Here is an 18,013-nt window from a genome sequence, read left to right as displayed (position 1 = left end):
CTCATGGTCCTTCTAAAGCCATAACACACGGTGCAACATACTGTAGTACAGGCACAGGAGAGAGAGAAGCTTCAGTTGTTTTGCTGTATGGGATTCAGCATAACTGTTTCTCGTTTCTATAAGCAAACAGCAATACCAAAGCCCCCTCGCAGTCTTCAGCAAAGCACTGATTGACGCAGCAAGTCACAGTAAACAGAGGAGCAGAATCCCCCCATTTCCTGTTGCAACAGAGGATTGAAACAGGATTCCTTTCTGTGGGATACTCCGTCTGAGAGCGATCTTTTGGGCTTGCTTCCATGTGCAGTGACAATAAAAGGCACCATGGGGCACAGGCTCTTAAGGAGATGAAAAGAAACCTAAGGCAAGCATGCGCCTTGCAAATGTTTATAGCTGGCTTGGCCTTTGCAAGTGTTTTCACATTGCTCTGTGCCTGCTCCTATTCTATCTGAAATCAGCGATATAAATCAGCCCTGTCACTGAAGCCTCTGATGGCTTGTGACAAACCAAGCGTCCTTCTAATCATTACCTCTTGCCTTTGTTTGAGTTCTCAGCACCCCCCATCACGCTGTCTCTGATGCTGAGATGGCACAGCCAGAGGTGCAGTAAAAGTACCTCGATGGATAGCAGATGGCTGGAATGACTCCTGGCAGGCGGTATATTGTCATGCTCTCATCAGAGGCTCCTATGGGGAGTGGGAAGAGCCGTGGCAGGATTCGTGGAGATGTAGTGCTAGGATGGAGAATTTGAAGTCACAGACATGGATGGCATTTGATTGAGGGGAGTTGCTGGATCCAAGGAGAGAGGAACCAAGTTGTAGCTGGGAGTAAAGTGAGGTGAGTCAGAAAGCAAAGGGGGACTTCAAGACTTGGAGAGTTAGGCAGGGAGGTAGAAGAAGTGTGGGAGAGGCCAGTAAGAATCACTGTGCACATGAAATTGGGAAATCTTCCCACGAGTTGCTAGGAAAAAAGGCAGAGGAGCAGATGTGGTGGGTGGGAGAATCTTTGGCTGCAGTTGCTGAAGCTTTTGGGTTGTGTGAAGAAACTAATGAAACCACGTGAGCAGCCAGAAAGCATAGTGGGAGCAGAGGCTTTGCCCAGAGGGTTTTGCAGGCTGTAGGACTGAGTCTGTAGTGCTGCTTTGACAAGGGAGGGAAAGTGGAGGAAAGAAGCAGAGAGAGCAAGCTGCCCGGGTGGGACGTTCACCGTAAGTCATTCTTCCAATGTGGCCTCTGCCTCGGCAGCAAAAGTGGTGGTCTCAAGTGACTGGGATGTTACAAATGCTGGGTGCAAACAACACCAGAGGGGTGAAAAAGGCAGAGGAGACAGCGTTGAAGGAAAGAGTTCAGCAAAAGGATTGACTCACAGCCAGGAGAAATGAGCGCTGATGAGTTGTGGGGGTCAGGCAGAGGCCAGGAGGCACAGCAAAGAGCAGGAGGAAGGAAGGGAGCAGAGGCAGCCTGCGGGGTTGTGCGGGTTGTATGTTTGGAGCTGTGGGCAGAGCAGCTTTTGCTCCCCTGTGAAATAGCCTTGGCCCGGTGTGATGTTTATCATCCAGCACAAGGAACAGCTTAGATGGCCAGCCTTGGCCACCAGTAGCGAAGGAGGCAGCAAGCCTTGTGAAAGCCCAAAGAAGCCAGTATTGCATTGGGTTTTTTCAGGTGTTTTGTTGGATGTGGACTCGGGCCAGTTCTGAGTCTAGTTGATCACAGGGGTGTGGAGGGGAGATTGCTGCAATTTTCATAGCCTAGAAGAGCATCTGGATCAGGTTGTCTTGTGCAGACAGGAGTGATTTGATTACCTAACAGAGTGAACCTGCTGTGGGACAGACAGGTGGCCGGGATTGTTCATTGTCAGCCAGAGTTTAAGGCTACAAAACACCTCAGAATACGTGTTTGGGGGACATGGGGAGCAGTCACTGTCAAAGAGATCTGTTCAGGTCTGGTTTAGCTCAGCAGTGTGTGAATCCCAAATTTCATCTGAGGCTGAAGTGAGTGGCAGGCTCTGTGTTGGGTTTTTGGTGGGGTTTTTTTGGTAAATATCAGCCTTTACAGCAAACATTTCACCCCATGATTTAGGGTCTGTGTTTAAACTGTCAACCGGCTTTAAATGCATTAGCATACAAAAAACAAATGGGCACTTCAGAGGAGACCTTCCAATGAATTAATAATCACCTCGGCTCTGTGGAGATTGCCTTAAAAGCCGTTTCCCTTTGATCTGGCACAGATTAGCCTCTGAAAGGATTTAGCACAGAGAGGGTTGTTCAGTGAAATGAAGGTGTTAAACTGAGAGGTGGGGAGCCCAGCCACTTTAGCCTTCTCTGAATTATATATGAAGCTCTCCAGGATGGAAAGCACAGGCCTAAATTAAAATGTTGCTTCAAGAAGGAGGGAGTGGAGGAGCAGCGAAGCATAAAAAGCATCAGTGGAATCACTGGGGAACAAGGAGTTTCCTAATTATTCAAGCTGCTAAACGTAACTGGGTTTTTTTGATGGCTCACTCAGCGGCTGAGATCCTCCTGCAGGTGCAAAACTGGCTGGAGGAGAAAATGCTGCTTTCTAATGAATTGCGTGCCTGGTGTGTAATTACACTTGTGCAATCACCGGGGAGCTCGCTCGGCCCGGCCCGGCCCGGCCCCACCGACAGCGGAGGAGCGTCCCTGGGCTGCAGCAGGCTCCTTTGGAGCTGCATTCCTCTGCCTTTGCATTCCAGTGTGCCACAGCCCTTTGAAGGGGGCCGCTGGGTTCAAACTATCGCAGAACTGGAGATGTGGTTAGGTGAAATTCGAAAGGCTTAATGGTTTGAATGAGTTCGCTGGGGCATGGCTTTGTTACTTGTGCCTTACATATTTCTTGTGTGTAGGGCCATAAAATTGTATGCACCTCTGCAACTGGTCTGTACATTCACATCTCCATCTGTGCTGATTTATGCACAGATAAGTAAATAGATACAATAGGTAATTATAGAATCATAGAATTGTCAGGGTTGGAAGGGACCTCAAGGATCATCTAATTCCAACCCCCTTGCCATAGGCAGGGACACCTCACACTAGAGCAGGTTGCTCACAGCCACATCCAGCCTGGCTGCAAAAACCTCCAGGGATGAGGCTTCCACACCTCCCTGGGCAACCTGTTCGTGTCTCACCATCCTCATGGGGAAGAACTTCTTCCTAACATACAGTCTGAATCTACCCACTTCTAGTTTTGTTCCATTCCCCCTAGTCCTGTCACTCCCTGACACCCTAAAAAGTCCCTCCCCAGCTTTCGTGTAGCTCACTTCAGATACTGGAAGGCCACAGGAAGGTCTCCTTGGAGCCTTCTCCAGTCTGAACAGCTCCAACTTCTGTCTGTCCTCATAGGAGAGGAGCTCCAGCTCCCTAATCATCCTTGTGGCCCTTCTCTGGACTCATTCCAGCACGTCCAGATCCTTCTGTAACAGGGGCTCCAGAAGGTTGGACTTGATGATCTTAAAGGTCTTTTCCAACCAAAATGATTCTATGATTCTATAATCTGTATGTCCAATGTTCAAAGTCCAAGATCCACTGTAAACAACAAACAGAAATCTCCTGTTACCAAAGCCAAGCTTGGCACAACACTCTCATTTAGGAATATGCCTGCAGAACCCGGTGTGAATGGATGCAGCCCTATGACCGGAGTTTGCATGCAGTGAATCATTTACCATATTCATCACTCTAATGGAGTTTTCAAAGCCTTCATTAATCCAACATCCCTTTTACCAAATGGTGGCACACACGATTGCTCACATCCTTTGGTGCTTGGGGTGCTTAACGCAGAGCAAAAAGCCTCGTGCACTCTCATGCAATAAATAGGACCTCTGATGCCCTAGGTTTGGAGCAAGGAGCCCAGCAATGCTCACTGTAGCTATTTAAAAGGGAAATGGCGATAGAGCAGGTTGCAGCTGTGTGGAGCCTTTAATCAGCTTCCAGCATGCCTTCGATAGCTGTCTTCATTCTTTCCTCAAACCAGATAATGAATGGAGGGACACAGCTCTGAACACTCAGCTGTGGTTTTGTACCAAGTTTAACTCTGTCCCTAAGGAAGGGCTTCAAGCATGTGTCTCACTGTGGAGGCTGGGAGGTGGCTTTGCCTGAAATCAAAGTGGTTGTGTTTTGCTCAGGAATGGTATGATTTGTGATTCTGGGGCCACAGACCTTTTGTTTGGACCTAGGAGTGATGGACCTTTCCTGTCTGCTCAAGAATTAGGGTGATGATCCAGTAGTACTGCCCTCAAGGTGATTAATCTGGTGAGGACCTAGTCAGCATCATAGTGTTCACAGTATCACTAAGGTTGGAAGAGACCTCAAAGATCATCGAGTCCAACCTGTCACCACAGACCTCATGACTAAACTATGGCACCAAGTACCATGTCCAATCTCCTCATGAACACCTCCAGGGATGGTGATTCCACCACCTCCCTGGGCAGCACATTCCAATGACGAACGACTCACTCGGTGAAGAACTTTCTCCTCACCTCGAGCCTAAAGTTCCCCTGGAGCAGCTTGAGACTGTGTCCTCTTGTTCTGGTGCTGGTTGCCTGGGAGAAGAGACCAACCCCTTCCTGGCTACAACCACCTTTCAGGTAGTTGTAGAGAGCAATGAAGGCACCCCTGAGCCTCCTCTTCTCCAGGCTAAACAATCCCAGCTCCCTCAGCTGTCCAGTACCAGGCACCCAGATTCTTTCTGAAGACAACAGGCTGCAAGGACAGACTGTGATCCAGTGTGTCCTCACTGTCCTGACAGCATATGATGAGCCCAAATTCTCTTTTGAACCCATTGTGGCATCCACTGCTCCATCCACTGAGTTTTCTAGATGCCAGTGGTGAGACATTGGGAGGTACTTTGTGGGAAGCCCTGAGAGGCCCCTACAAAATGTACTTGCTCACATAATGGCTGCACATGGCTTCATCTTGTACCTCAGCCTCTTTTCCCTAGCTGGTGCAAGCAGTGGGAGTCTTAGAGACTTTTGGGGTGCAGATACAGGTTGCATCCTATATTGAAGGAAGAAATCCTGAAGGAAAACTCAGCCACAGCACCAGATGTGTCAGTTTTTCACTTGAGGTGCTAAGTGATGGCTTGCATTGGACACCACATGAAACAGGTGGTGATAAAAGGTGCACCTGGAAGATAAACCATAGGCAGATCTTGGGGAAGGAAAGCATTTTCTGATGGATGACAGTGGTTGATGTTGTATGAAAACAGGTGAGGAGACCATCCATTTTGTGTGAACCCTGCCCCTGATCGATCCCCACTGGTCAGTATTTATAGTAAACTGTTCCCCTGCATAGAGGAGCTGGGCTGTGAGTGCTCCAGCTGGCTGCTTCCTGCTGATAGCTCCCCTCTTGCTACTGCATAGCACTGTCTGCTGACGCTGCTCACGGATGCCAGCACGCTCCTCAGCTCTGTACATTACCTTGTCTTTTATTCCTTTTGCCACTTGGAATTTACCACTCAGCTGCTATTTATTGCAGTATGGTGCTTTGCTGTTGTATTAATGATAGGCTAAGAAGGAAGTCAGCTAGCTGCTGTATAAATGTGCTGTGCAGCCAGGGGACAGCCCTCCTTGTGTGTGGATGTCTGTTCAGGCCAAGCTGCAGTGAATAAACTACCACTCCTAGTATCTGGGAAGAAGTCAGAAATGGAAAGTGTTGCAGGGAGAGACCAAAATCTTGTTAAACTGTCATTGAACTTAATTCTGCCCACAGCCAGCCTGCAAAGAATAGAGGGGACCTTCTGTTACTCAGCAAGCTGGTTTCCAAGCACTGGAGCAAAGCTGCCTTTTTACATGATATCACACATTCCCTTTTGTGCTGTCATCACTATTAAATTCAAATACAGATAACAGGATTTAATTTCAGGAGTGGGAAAGCGAGTGTGCTTCAGCCCTCTTAATCTCCATGCAGTTCAGGTTTCCCAGGGCTTGCACTGAGTGCATATATCAGATAAAGCCACACTAATTGTGTTCCTTCTTTTTCTGCCCCCTCTTTCCCCATTTTTCTTTCTGTTTATCTGGCACTGGATGTTTGGAAACTGCAGAACTCTGTTTGGAAACAAGATCAAGTCGGTGGCCAAGAAAGCGTTCTCAGGGTTGGAGGCCCTGGAGCACCTGTGAGTAACCCACCGTGCCTCAGAGTTCGGGAAGGGGGGGTCTGCCAAAAGTAGCTGCTTGAGAGATCTGCTAGCAATTTAATAGTGTCTTTGTAAACTGAGAAGCCAGTCCATTTGTGGGGGCCACCTGCTTCCTTCTCATTATAAGTCCGCCTCAACTTTGGCCTTTTTTTGTGCCAGGAACAAAGTTGTAGAGCATATGGCAAATCTGCCTGCGCTTAGTTCTGTGATTTGTCCTTGGATAAGTGTTGCCTTGACTTCCACATTGCTCCTCTGCAGGCTGCTAACGATGGAAAGAGGCTCTTTCAGATGTAGCCCTCTCTCCTTTTCCCTTGCCCCTACTTCCTCCTCCATCTGGGCTCTGGCAGTGACACATGCTGCAAGTGACAGCCTACGGTGCAGCCGCTGAACGTCCCCATTCAGCACAACTGCCTTGGAGCGATTTGCAAGGAGGAAATTTTGGCTGCTGCTGTCTAATTTTGTGTGTGTGTGTGTATCCCAGGGCTGATGACTCCAGCAGTGATTCATGAGTAACTTCCTTTCTGAATTAAGTTAAAGTATTTGTGATTTTGCTCTAGATGTTTTACTGGCTGTTGATGGTATGAAGTGTTATGACCATCGAGAGCACACTGAGGGGCTAGGGGCTGCCTGACTGTGGATGTGCTCCCAGATAAAGATTCCCTTAATGATGCTCTACTGAGATCTTCCTCTGCAAGCAGTGCTTGTCTGTCCTACACTTAGTAAGCTTAAGCCCTACATCTGACATTATCCTCTCTCAGAGGAGAAGCAAATTTTGTAATTAGCAGCAGTTGTGAGGGAAGCTTTTAAGAATACCTTCCTGTGGAAACATGGCAGTGGTTTTGGAACACAATATCCTCTCAAAGTCACTTTCAAATAACTGCTCAGATGTCCTTTAGTGCAAGTATTTGCTTTCTTTGTGTTTGCTGAAGGTCTAGCCTGGGATACAACATTCCTGACTATCTTTGGTTATTGAGGGGGTGGAAGAATTTCTAAGCTATGGATGATGGAGGTAGCTGAGACTGAGAAAGTGTAGAGAGAAGAATGACTTGGGGGTTCATTCCCATGATCTTTGTTGGTTGACTGTTGTTTGGCACTGCTTACTCAGTGCTAAAGTGTTTGGTGGAAAAAAAAATCAATTCCATGAGGTGCAAGTGCATGTGGCCTTAGCAAGGAGCTACCAAATCACCTGCTGCTGGAGTCACTGCTTAAATAGGGAGAGGATAGAATAGAATTAACCAGGTTGGAAAAGGCCTTTGAGATCGAGTCCAACCTGTCATCCAACACTATCTAATCAACTAAACCATGGCACCAAGTGCCCCATTCAGTCTCTTCTTAAACAACTGCAGTGATGGAGACTCCACCACCTCCCTGGGCAGCACATTTCAATGGCAAATCACTCTATCTGTGAAGAATTTCTTCCTGACATCCAGCCTAAACCTCCCCTGGTGCAGCTTGAGGCTGTGTCCTCTTGTTCTGGTGCTGCTTGCCTGGGAGAAGAGACCAACCCCCACCTGGCTACAACCTCCCTTCAGGTAGTTGTAGACAGCAATAAGGTCTCCTCTGAGCCTCCTCTTCTCCAGGCTAAGCAACCCCAGCTCCCTCAGCCCCTTCTCATAGGGCTTGTGCTCCAAACCCCTCCCCAGCTTTGTTGCCCTTCTCTGGACACCTTCCAGCAACTCAACATCTTTCCTAAACTGAGGGGCCCAGAACTGGACACAAGGTGCAGCCTAACCAGTGCTGAGTACAGGGGCACAATGACTTCCCTGCTCCTGCTGGCCACACTATTCCTGATGCAGGCCAGGATGCCATTGGCCTTCTTGGCCACCTGGGCACACTGCTGGCTCATGTTCAGCTTCCTATCAACCAGTAAGGGGGTAAAGGGCTTTGTCACAGCCTTCGCTGAGATTGCCTTTGGTTGTGTTTGCAGGAACCTGGGGGATAACGCCATCCGCTCGATCCAAGCGGACGCTTTCGCCAAGATGAAGAGCCTGCGGCAGCTGTAAGTGAAAGGCGCGTGCAGCCCGGGAAGGGAGGCAGGGATCCTTCTTGCCCTGGATGTGAGGAGCAGCACGTTGCTGCCAATGGGGTGCTATCCATTTTACCACTCATTTATTTCCTCCTCCCCTCTGTCCTCCTCTGCAGGGTATTTTTACACATGAGTAGATGTAGATGTCAGGGGAACATCTTGCATTTAATAGTGAGTGAAATTAGATCACTGGGACACGTTCTTCCAGCAGGTTCACATCTGTGCAATTATTCCTCTCTGCTCAGGAAGTCCAGCCCTGGTCCTCTTCGCCATCTCTCCTTCACACCACTAACTTAATTCCCAGTGGCCCATCTGCTCCTTTGCTGTACCTATGTTTAGGGTCCACACAGGGTGATAAGCACCATTTGAACTGCATCCACTTGTCATCCAGCCTTCTGGTGTAAAAATATGGCTGTGTTATCAGAGCTGCTGCTTGTGCTCCAGGCTGGTCTCTGCACTGTTATCAGACACTGTTTCCAGTCTTGCCTGGTTTCCTTTTCTCCACCATAAATTTTTAATCCACTGTCAGTGCATTGCTGCACTCTGGAGTAGTGCAGTGTCTGTGGAAGAAGAAATCAGTTATTTGGTCTTTGGGCAAGTTCAGATTCTTCTTCCTGATGTTGGAAATGGGAATTGGGTGATGGGGGTTGGCAGTGACATTTTACACCAGTGGCTGGGGGATGAATAAGATCAATGTTAGGTGTCCATTGTTTGTTTAACCACCTTATCTTCTGCATTGGCTTTAGAAGCAAAATTGAGGTGAAAGATTGATCATACTAGAGAAGAGCTCATGGGATTCCAGATATGGTGAAAGGAACCTTTACACCATGGAGAATGTGGCATTCAGATAGAGAACATGCATGTGCAGAATGCATCATACTGATGCCCTAGATACTAAGGGGTCTCTGACCTATCCCAACTAGCCAGCAGCTTTTGTGCCATCACATGTATTAGGGGCTGCACAGCTGTCTAGGACAGCAAAGTGCACAACTTTGGAGACTCAGATCCCTGTATTCCCACTGTCCCTCCCTACTGAGTCCATTGCTTTCTTTCCCCCTTTTCTGGCTAGTTTCATACTTCAGGATTTGCCAGGATTATCAGGTAGAGAAATGGGAGTCACATCATCTTGCAACAGAGCTTTGGAGCTGGGGTTCTGCTGTGTGCTCCTGGTACCCTGCTCTTGCACAAGTTCAGTAGTGCAGGACAGAGGCCATTTTCCCAGTGTCTGAGGCATCCTCACATTCCATTTGAGGGATCAAACCATTTGATGGCATTCCTAGGATCTTGGACCAAACCAGGCCAAAGTCTAAATTCCCTGTTGGTATCAACTTGCAGTTTGTCACTGGCTATGCTGAGCTACAGTGGGACCAGGGTATTTTTTAGAAGATACCTGAGGCTCCCCCTTGATTTGCCTCTTTTTCACAGCCCTTTTCTAACAGAGGTGCTAAGTTACTGTTAGGATGCTGAGGAGTGTTTCTCTCCTGCTTTCCAAACTAGTCACTGTTTGTATTGGGCTTACACAAATGTCTTTGGTCATTTCTCTTCCACTGCTCCTGTTAATCAGTAAACACAAAGTCAGCCTCACCTCTTCTCCCTGGAGATGCTGCTGTGCAAACACCCTACCTTACAGAAGGCAGGCAGGGCCCTCTCCATTTACTCCTCTGGTGCTGGCCACTGAGGGAACTCAAGGTCTTACAGTAGGAACTTGGCATCCTATCACTGCTCAGTAATAAAGTCCTGAACTGAGTCCCCACCAAAGATACTCAGAGCACGGAGCAAGCATGGTTTAGTGGTGAGAAATGGGAGGAGGGTGGGCTGTATTGTGGACTTGAGTTCCTGCTGCATGTCTCCTTTGTGGACGATCTGCCACGGTTTCTCTCACTTAAGCCAGGGATGGCATTGCTTCTCTGATCCTGGGGCTCACTCTGGAAGTTGGTTAATAAAGATAAGGCTCTAGGAAGTGTCACTGGAGTACAGGAGTGGGTTGCTCTGTGGACATGAAATGCTGTTTAAACGTGTTACATGTTTAACATCCTTAGTACCTCGAGCACACCCCTGCAGTCCCTTTTTCGCCTTGCACCCATGCTGGGGAGGAGGGTGGAATGTGTCCAACATGAAAGTGCTGTGAACTTTCCAGCCTTCTCTCCGTGCAGGACTCACAGCAGGCTCGTGTTGGTTTTGTTTCCCTGCAGCCACATCAACAGTGACAGCTTCCTCTGCGATTGCCAGCTGAAATGGTTGCCCCAGTGGTTAGTCGAGAAGGAGCTGCAGTCCTCTGTGGTGGCCACCTGCGCCCATCCTGAGTCACTAAAAAGCAAAAGCATTTTTGCCATCCTGCCAGAAAGTTTCGTGTGTGGTAAGTCTTGCCTGTGCCTTTTGAGGTTGTGCAAAGGGTAGGACTCACTTGGGAAAGATTTTCTTTGCCTACTGGCGTGTTATTATGAGAGGGTTTCTGTTTTGTTTTGTCATTCACTGGGATCAAAGGAAGCCCAAGCCTGCATTTTAAAAATTTGTCATTGGCTACAATTTATTTCCCACTAAAACCACACGGCGTCTGGTGTGTTCCTCAGGGGCTCCAGAGCCAGATGGGGCTGCACAGAGACTTCCCCACTCGTCGTGGTTTGATAGGACCAAGGCTACAGCTATAATTACTTCTTTTTCTTTTCACTGCAGTGTTCAGAGCTCTTGGTGTAGCTTTGTGTTCCTCACTCATCTTTTCTCCCTCTTGGACATAACAAAGGGGTATAAAAACCCAAAAGCAGTGGAGAAGCTCTCCATCACAGCTCCATTCTGGGGGCCAGTAAGGCATTACCCAGGAACTAACCCATGGCTAACAGTTGAAGTACAATCTTCCTTTTCTCCTGCAGTTGTTTTTCCTTCTGAACAGCACCTACTGCTGTGTTTCCAACACTTGACTCTGCACCTGAGCTGTGGTTGCAGGGCAGCTTTACTTGATACCCAGCACTCACAAACATTTACAACCTCTCTGCTAAAGCAAAGAAATGTAAATGATCAGTGGGGAGGCCAAAGGGATGCTGCACAAACATTCAGCAAAATAAAGACTGGTTTGGTGAGCCAAACCTCATGCTGTGGAGCCAACTAGTGTGGGTCCGGGGTGGAGCTGCACATGGCTGTTTGCTGAAGGGAAACAAGCTTTTGAAAACACTTAGTTAACTAAGCTGAATGCATGATTTGCATTGAACATGGAGCAAAAGCTTTGTTCCAGCTGCTGTCCCATGTCCCTCTTGATCCTACAGTGGTAGGGCTCTACCTAGGTGGCCTCTCTCTGAGCAAGTCTGGGAGGCTTGCTGTGTTCTTCTGGAAGAAGAGAGTGAAGGCTCCATCCCCACAGCAACATCACAAAGCGAAGACAGCTTTGCTTCTCTGGCGCCTGCCAAGTCCTCCAGGCACTAGTACTCCTGGTTCCAGAGGCCTGGCTGTTTAATTAAACCTTAGTCAAATATTAAATTACACCATTTGTAGAAATCTAATAAATGAATCTGCCTGGAACCTTGCTAAAACCAACAGTCTTCAGGGCAGAGAGAGTGTATGCAAAGCTTTCCACCCTAGATGGGTGACAGGCAAATACAGCTGCTTCTGCTTTGACAGTGCCTGCTGCAGTTGCCTGGCTCATGAGCATGTATCCCTAGAGGTGGCATTTGCAGCTCTTTAAATGTTCTGCTCTCCCCTCCTGCTTTACGCTAATGTAGGCCTGAGGTGAGGTTTGAAGTTCATTATTGCTCTTCATGCACAAGTTGTACAAAGAAGGGTATTTTATTTAGTCCACAGTACCTTTTTGAGATTCAGCTATGTCTGTGAAGAAAGCTAGGCATCTTGTGGGTGTTTGAGGAGACTAAGTGACCATCTCAGTCCACTGATGACAGAAGAAGGAGAGGCGTAGCTTAGAGCAGCCATTCAGTGGGGTCGTGCATGACGCATCTGCACTGGAGAGCCAGTCTGGATGGCAGAGTGCTTTGCAAGAGCAAGCTGCTCTCCTGGGCAGGCAACAGTGGATGTAAAAGCAGCAGGGCAATGTCTTTCACTAACATTCCTTTTTCATTGCATCTCTGCCTGCTCCAGTCTTTCCTCGTAGCACAGAACTAACTCTGCCTGCTCTTTTCTCTTAGATGATTTCCCCAAGCCGCAGATCATCATCCAGCCTGAGACCACGGTGGCTGTCCTGGGGAAGGACATCCGTTTCACCTGCTCAGCTGCCAGCAGCAGCAGCTCCCCCATGATGTTTGCCTGGAAGAAGGACAACGAGATGCTGCACAACGCTGAGATCGAGAACTTTGCCCACGTGCGGGCCAAGGACGGCGAGGTGATGGAGTACACCACGATCCTGCACCTCCGGCACGTCACCTTTGCCCACGAAGGGCGTTACCAGTGCATCATCACCAACCACTTTGGCTCTACCTACTCCAACAAGGCCCGACTCACCGTCAACGGTGAGCAGGAAGCTGCTTTCTTGCTCCTTTTCTCAGCCTGAACTGGTACAATTCTCTGGGACCCACATTTGGCAAGCAGTTACTCCCAAGGGGTCATTCCTGGTGGTGAGGAACTCTTTACCCCTTCATGCCAGCTGCTTGCATCTCAGTGGATGCTGAGAAATGCCACATGGAGAGCATGTGCCGGGCTTGGGATGGCTGCCATCCAGCCAGGCATTTCAGCATGTTCTTAACAGCTTTAGCTGCCTCTCTTTGGCTGTTCTGACACAGTCTTTGGCCCATGAAATGGGCAAAGGAAAATGAAAATACAGAAGGATGCAAAGAAAAGGGACTGCAGAGCTTGAAAGTTCTCTGCAGGAGATTAATTGCAGAAGAAAATCAGGTTTGATCCCAGCTCCAACTATCCCAAGTAGGGATGGCTCTTGGGTGCTGCAGCCAGGCGTGTGCTGCAGAAACACAGGGTTAGTTCCCAGCAGTTAGAGACCCCCTGCAGAAGCAGTTTGCTGTCCTCTGGCCTGTGGGCAATCACCATCTTCACCTCCTGCTTAGGAAGGAAGCTGGTCAGAACGGCCCAGATGATGTTTGCCCCCCGGAATCGCTCATCCCTTTTCCTTGGTTTTGCTTTGTCAGTGTTGCCCTCATTTCTCAAAACTCCCCACGACATCACCAGCCGGACAGGGACGACGGCGCGGCTGGAGTGTGCAGCCGAGGGCCACCCCACGCCGCAGATCGCCTGGCAGAAGGACGGCGGCACCGACTTCCCTGCCGCCCGGGAGCGCCGCATGCACGTCATGCCCGACGACGACGTCTTCTTCATCACAGATGTGAAGATAGAAGACATGGGAGTCTACAGCTGCACGGCACAGAACTCTGCTGGCTCTGTGCTTGCCAACGCCACCCTCACCGTACTGGGTAAGAGGCAGCAAATGCCCCCAGAGACTGAGCGGTCTGGCACTGGGAGCTGGAAGAGGCTGCTGCTGAAGCTCTTCAGCAGTTGTAGATACAGAAGAGGGACAGAGAGGCAGTGCTCTGCATTAGTCTGGTTCAAGTTGTGTCACTGTAGTTAATTAATGATAAATACCCTGCTAATTGGAGAAGAGGCTGTGACTCATCTTTGCTCTTGTGCCAAGGAAGCCCCTCCAAGCACCCTATTTGCTGGCTGGGAAAGTGGCTTCAAAAGGAAATTGCACTCCCTCTCTCTTGCCCTGCAAAACAATTCATGTTTGTCAGCCACTGGCCCTTGTCCTCAGGGCTTGCTTTGTTTGGAAGTATTTAATGGCAATGCTTAATGGTTATGGTGGGGCTTCAGTTGTGGTTGATAAATCTGTTGTTTGCAGCTGCCATGCTCCTGAGTGCATGGCTGTGTATTTGTCTGCAGGAACATCTGTTGCCTTCAGTACTGTCCCTAAGAACTCATTTCTGTGTTTGTTCTCCTGCAGAGACACCATCTTTGATTCATCCACTGGAAGACCATGTTGTGTCTGTAGGTGAGACTGTGGCTCTTCAGTGCAAAGCCACAGGGAGCCCACCTCCCCGCATCACCTGGCTGAAGGGTGACCAGCCCCTGGTTGTGACAGAAAGGCATCACTTCACCTCTGGCAACCAGCTGCTGATTGTTAGGAACGTTGTCTTGGAGGATGCTGGGAAATACACCTGTGAAATGTCTAACACCCTGGGGACAGAGCGTGCACACAGCCACGTGAGCATCCTGCAGTCTCTGGGCTGCAGGAAGGACCGTACCACCGTGGGGATCATCACCATCGCCGTGGTGTGCAGCATCGTGCTGACGTCTCTGGTCTGGGTCTGCATCATCTACCAAACCAGGAAGAAGAGTGAAGAATACAGCGTCACCAACACAGGTAGCTCTCGTCTTCTGCTCAGGCTCCTCTGACCTTTTGTGCTTCCTGGCTTCCCACCTCAGGTAGCTACACTACTGCAGTGGGAAAGCAGAGTTGGATTATCTCAGTGGTTCTCTTGGCTCGGAAAGCCGGAACCAGCTTTCACTTATGTTGAATCACATTCAGAGGTGCATTTCCCCTTGGCTTGTGCTTTTCCACATGGCAGTAGTTTCAGCCATTTCTTTGCTACTTTGATCCTCCATCACCATAAATGATAACTCTTGAGACAGTCTGGATAATGCCTATGATGCTGGGGACCTGTCTTACTTCTTGGGAATCTGTATTTTCAAAGGCTTTGTATTCAAAACTTGGAAAACTGGAGTTGGAAGCTCAAATCCCTTTTTCCATGTTGCCTGTAAGAGTTGTTACAGCCCTGCTGATTAGGAATATCCCTCATCTTTTAGGGAAGAAGTAGTTTATCGCTTCCTCCCAATATGCACAGGGGATAATTTGGTGCTGAAGTAAGTATTGCAGTGAGAAGAAACTTTCCCACTCTTAAGTGTTAAGCAGACTAACAGAAGTCTAGGACTCCCCCACCCTGCTGGCAGTTGCAGCCAGTGTCACGTCAGCAGGGTCTGTTTTGACCCTTTTTTCAGCCCTGCAAATCTAGAGCTTTGTGCCTAACAGTCAGGTTTCACTTGGTTTTGTGTGACATGGGAAACTGAATAGCCTAATGTGAAATGGAAAAAGCCAAGGGTAGTAGCTCAGGGGCAGGGACTGATTTGCCTGCTTACGTGAAATGCAGACCCTGTTGTCCAGAAGTCTTACCCATGATGTTGGGAGACAGAGGACTTGAGTCAAGTGAGGTACTCTGAGTTTCAGGGGAAAAGGAAGGATTTACCTGTTCTGAAGAGACACTTCCACCTCCCTCTACCTTATACTGCCTATGCCAAATGCAAGCACTTTGAACAGCTTTACCAGATCCACATGCCACAGATTGAAGCTTTGAAAAATGAGGAGTGGGGCAGCCAAGGGGAAGGCAATGTTTAGGCAGTCCAGCTTCCACTGCACCCAGAGAAAATACCAGTTACAGATCCGGTCCCCAGTCCCTCTTGAAAATACGATTTTACATGCCTGTGAAAACAGAAGCCTTTATCTCATTGGGAACTGACATTGCTCTGCTCCCATTGCTCTAGATGAGACTATTGTGCCTCCTGATGTGCCAAGTTACTTGTCTTCACAAGGGACTCTTTCTGACCGGCAGGAAGCGGTGGTCAGAGTGGAGAACCACCAGCCCAACGGCCACATAGACAGCAACGGTGAGAACAGCTTCGGTTCGTCTTTCTGTCATGCTGTATCCGAGCTTGATAGGAGGAGGTAGAAATCACAGGACAAAGTACTTCTGTGCTTGTTAGGAGTTATCTGGGAGATCTTCACAATGTAATTCTCTAGCTACTGCGTTTATGCAGAACAAGGATCTGTCTTTGACTTTGCAAAGCCGTCCTCTCCCAACAACAGAGGTGTTTGTACAAGCAGCCTGCTTCAGAAACTGCTCAGTCAGGCCCCAAGGAGTATTTTTTTGCTAACTTTGGATTAGTGTTTTGGCACCACAGTTACCCATAGTTAAACTCTGCTAGAAAATACATTAGCAGTGCCTGTCCCTGCCTTCAGGCTTGGAAATTAAGTGCTGAGCTCTTACAGTATTCAAACACAGCCCATTAGGGAGGAATAGGTATAGGTTCTGAACTCCAAGTCTCCTACAGTCCTACAGCATTTATTGTTACACAGCAGCTTAAAATTGTCTATTATCCTCATTGCTATTCTTTCTCCCTTTCACAGCTTTTACAATAGAAATAAGACTAATAAGTCATTTAACTGAGTGCAGATGGTTGTAATCTTTAGCCAGATGGTTCATTTGTTACAGGTATGTGTCAAACTGATCCTGGAAGGTGTCCAGATGTTGAAGCTCCCAGTGTAGGCTGTAGGCAGCCAAAGCTGTGTATCGGCTATAATAAAGACACTTGGAAAACTGAAGAGACAGCTGATGGAATGCTTGTTCCAGATAAGACAGGTACAAACCTCATCAATCTGGGAAGGTATTTTGTGTCTGTACAGATTGGAAAGCTCTCCAGTCAGACAGCATTAAGACAGGAAATGGTAACCTTCTGAAAAAACAGACCAGAGTATTTTCAGGTGTGGGCACAGTAACTTCACTTTCTCCTGCTTGCTTTAATCCTCTATTAGGCCAGTTTGAATTTGAGGAACCATCAGGAAGAGGCAGCTAAAGCTGATGAGGGCCATTCCTTGCAGCTGCCTGGTCACTGTTTTGTTTGAGCTGTTCCTAAAACGTGAGAGCACTTTCAGACCGAAGGTGTTAACATTTTTCGTGCTCTTTAGAGGAGCTCTCCCCTTCAAAGCTCAGTTGTTATTTTCTGATTTTCAAAATGGAAAGGCTGTTCTGGGCACCACACCTGCCTCTCTTTGCCAGTGTCCTGGGTGTTCCACTCAGGATTTTCTGTTCTTAGGGTGTTTTTTCTGTTCTCATGATGTATAGTAACAACCACAGAAAAACAACCTGTGAAACAAATCTTCTCTCCAGCAGAAACTGTAAAGGTTAATAACAGAAAGCTGGGGAGTGCAGGAAGAAAACTAAGTTCCAGCACTTAGAAACTCCTTTCTGCTCATTACTTTCAGTTCTGCTCCTCTGTTATTGCCACTAACTAATAAGGGGTCTAGAGCTGACAGTCATCCCTGTAACTCAGCACAAAAATAAGGAGGGTAACTGACCTGGTGTTTTAAAGCAGGTAGGGAGATGTTCCATTTCTTATTTCTACCCAGACTCCAAAGTCTAGAAAAGGCAATAAATGCACAGTTGCTTTAAAAAAGTAAATTAAAAAATCAGTCACAGCTTCTTTGGAATTAAAAAAAGCCCAAGCAACTCTGCCTAGCACTCACAACTACCTTCAGTGACAGCTGTGAAAGATGCAGGTGTTTGCCAGCCCTGTATAACCCCAAGAAATGTCTGCGGCATGGGTGAGAGATTCTCACACAGCCGAGGGACAGAGGAACTAAACAGAGCTGCCTTTTCCTTCTACAAGTTGTGTGCATCAATGGGTAATTTTCCTCTGTTGCCATCTTCCCTTCCTCCCTTCCAGGCTACGGCCTGCCAGTTGTGTGCACAGACTGCAGTGGCAGCACAGACAGCATGAACGTCCACATTTACCCCAAGGAGCCTGAGTACTGCTCTGAGAGCCGTAAGACTGTGGAGAATCCCTACCCAAACACACCCAGCAGCAAGGAACGCAACAAGAGGGGTGCAGGCACCGGCCCTCTGCATCCTCAGCCATGCAACGGGATTGCCAGTGGCAAGAGGATGGAAACAGATGGGACCCTCTACCCCAGCAACCATGACAGAATAAGACCTGTGAGCACCACCAGCCCGCTGCTCGCAGACGAACACGGTACGCCTTTCCTGGTGGGTGGGTGGGTGGCTCTCTCTGATACCATCCGGGTTGTATCAGAGCCCCCTTTTCTCCCACTAGGATTCTTTAGCAAATTA

At 48.4% G+C, this 18,013-nt stretch overlaps 1 protein-coding gene across 1 annotated transcript in view; it reads left to right on the top strand.

Annotated features, from left to right (window-relative positions):
* LRIG1 (leucine rich repeats and immunoglobulin like domains 1) overlaps window positions 1-18,013 on the top strand; it is a 101,294-nt gene that overhangs the window by 79,725 nt on the left and 3,556 nt on the right. The window contains 9 exon segments of the mRNA XM_068154312.1: window positions 6,050-6,121; window positions 8,070-8,141; window positions 10,361-10,524; window positions 12,296-12,616; window positions 13,247-13,528; window positions 14,056-14,475; window positions 15,651-15,773; window positions 16,361-16,525; window positions 17,610-17,915. Coding sequence (XP_068010413.1) covers window positions 6,050-6,121; window positions 8,070-8,141; window positions 10,361-10,524; window positions 12,296-12,616; window positions 13,247-13,528; window positions 14,056-14,475; window positions 15,651-15,773; window positions 16,361-16,525; window positions 17,610-17,915 — 1,925 coding nt within the window.

The sequence above is a fragment of the Melanerpes formicivorus genome, unplaced genomic scaffold, assembly GCF_026170545.1.
Source record: "Melanerpes formicivorus ecotype bairdi unplaced genomic scaffold, bMelFor1.0.p_v2 SCAF_28, whole genome shotgun sequence".
In the NCBI taxonomy this organism is placed as follows: Eukaryota; Metazoa; Chordata; class Aves; order Piciformes; family Picidae; genus Melanerpes; species Melanerpes formicivorus.
This window is presented reverse-complemented; position numbering and strand designations above follow the sequence as displayed.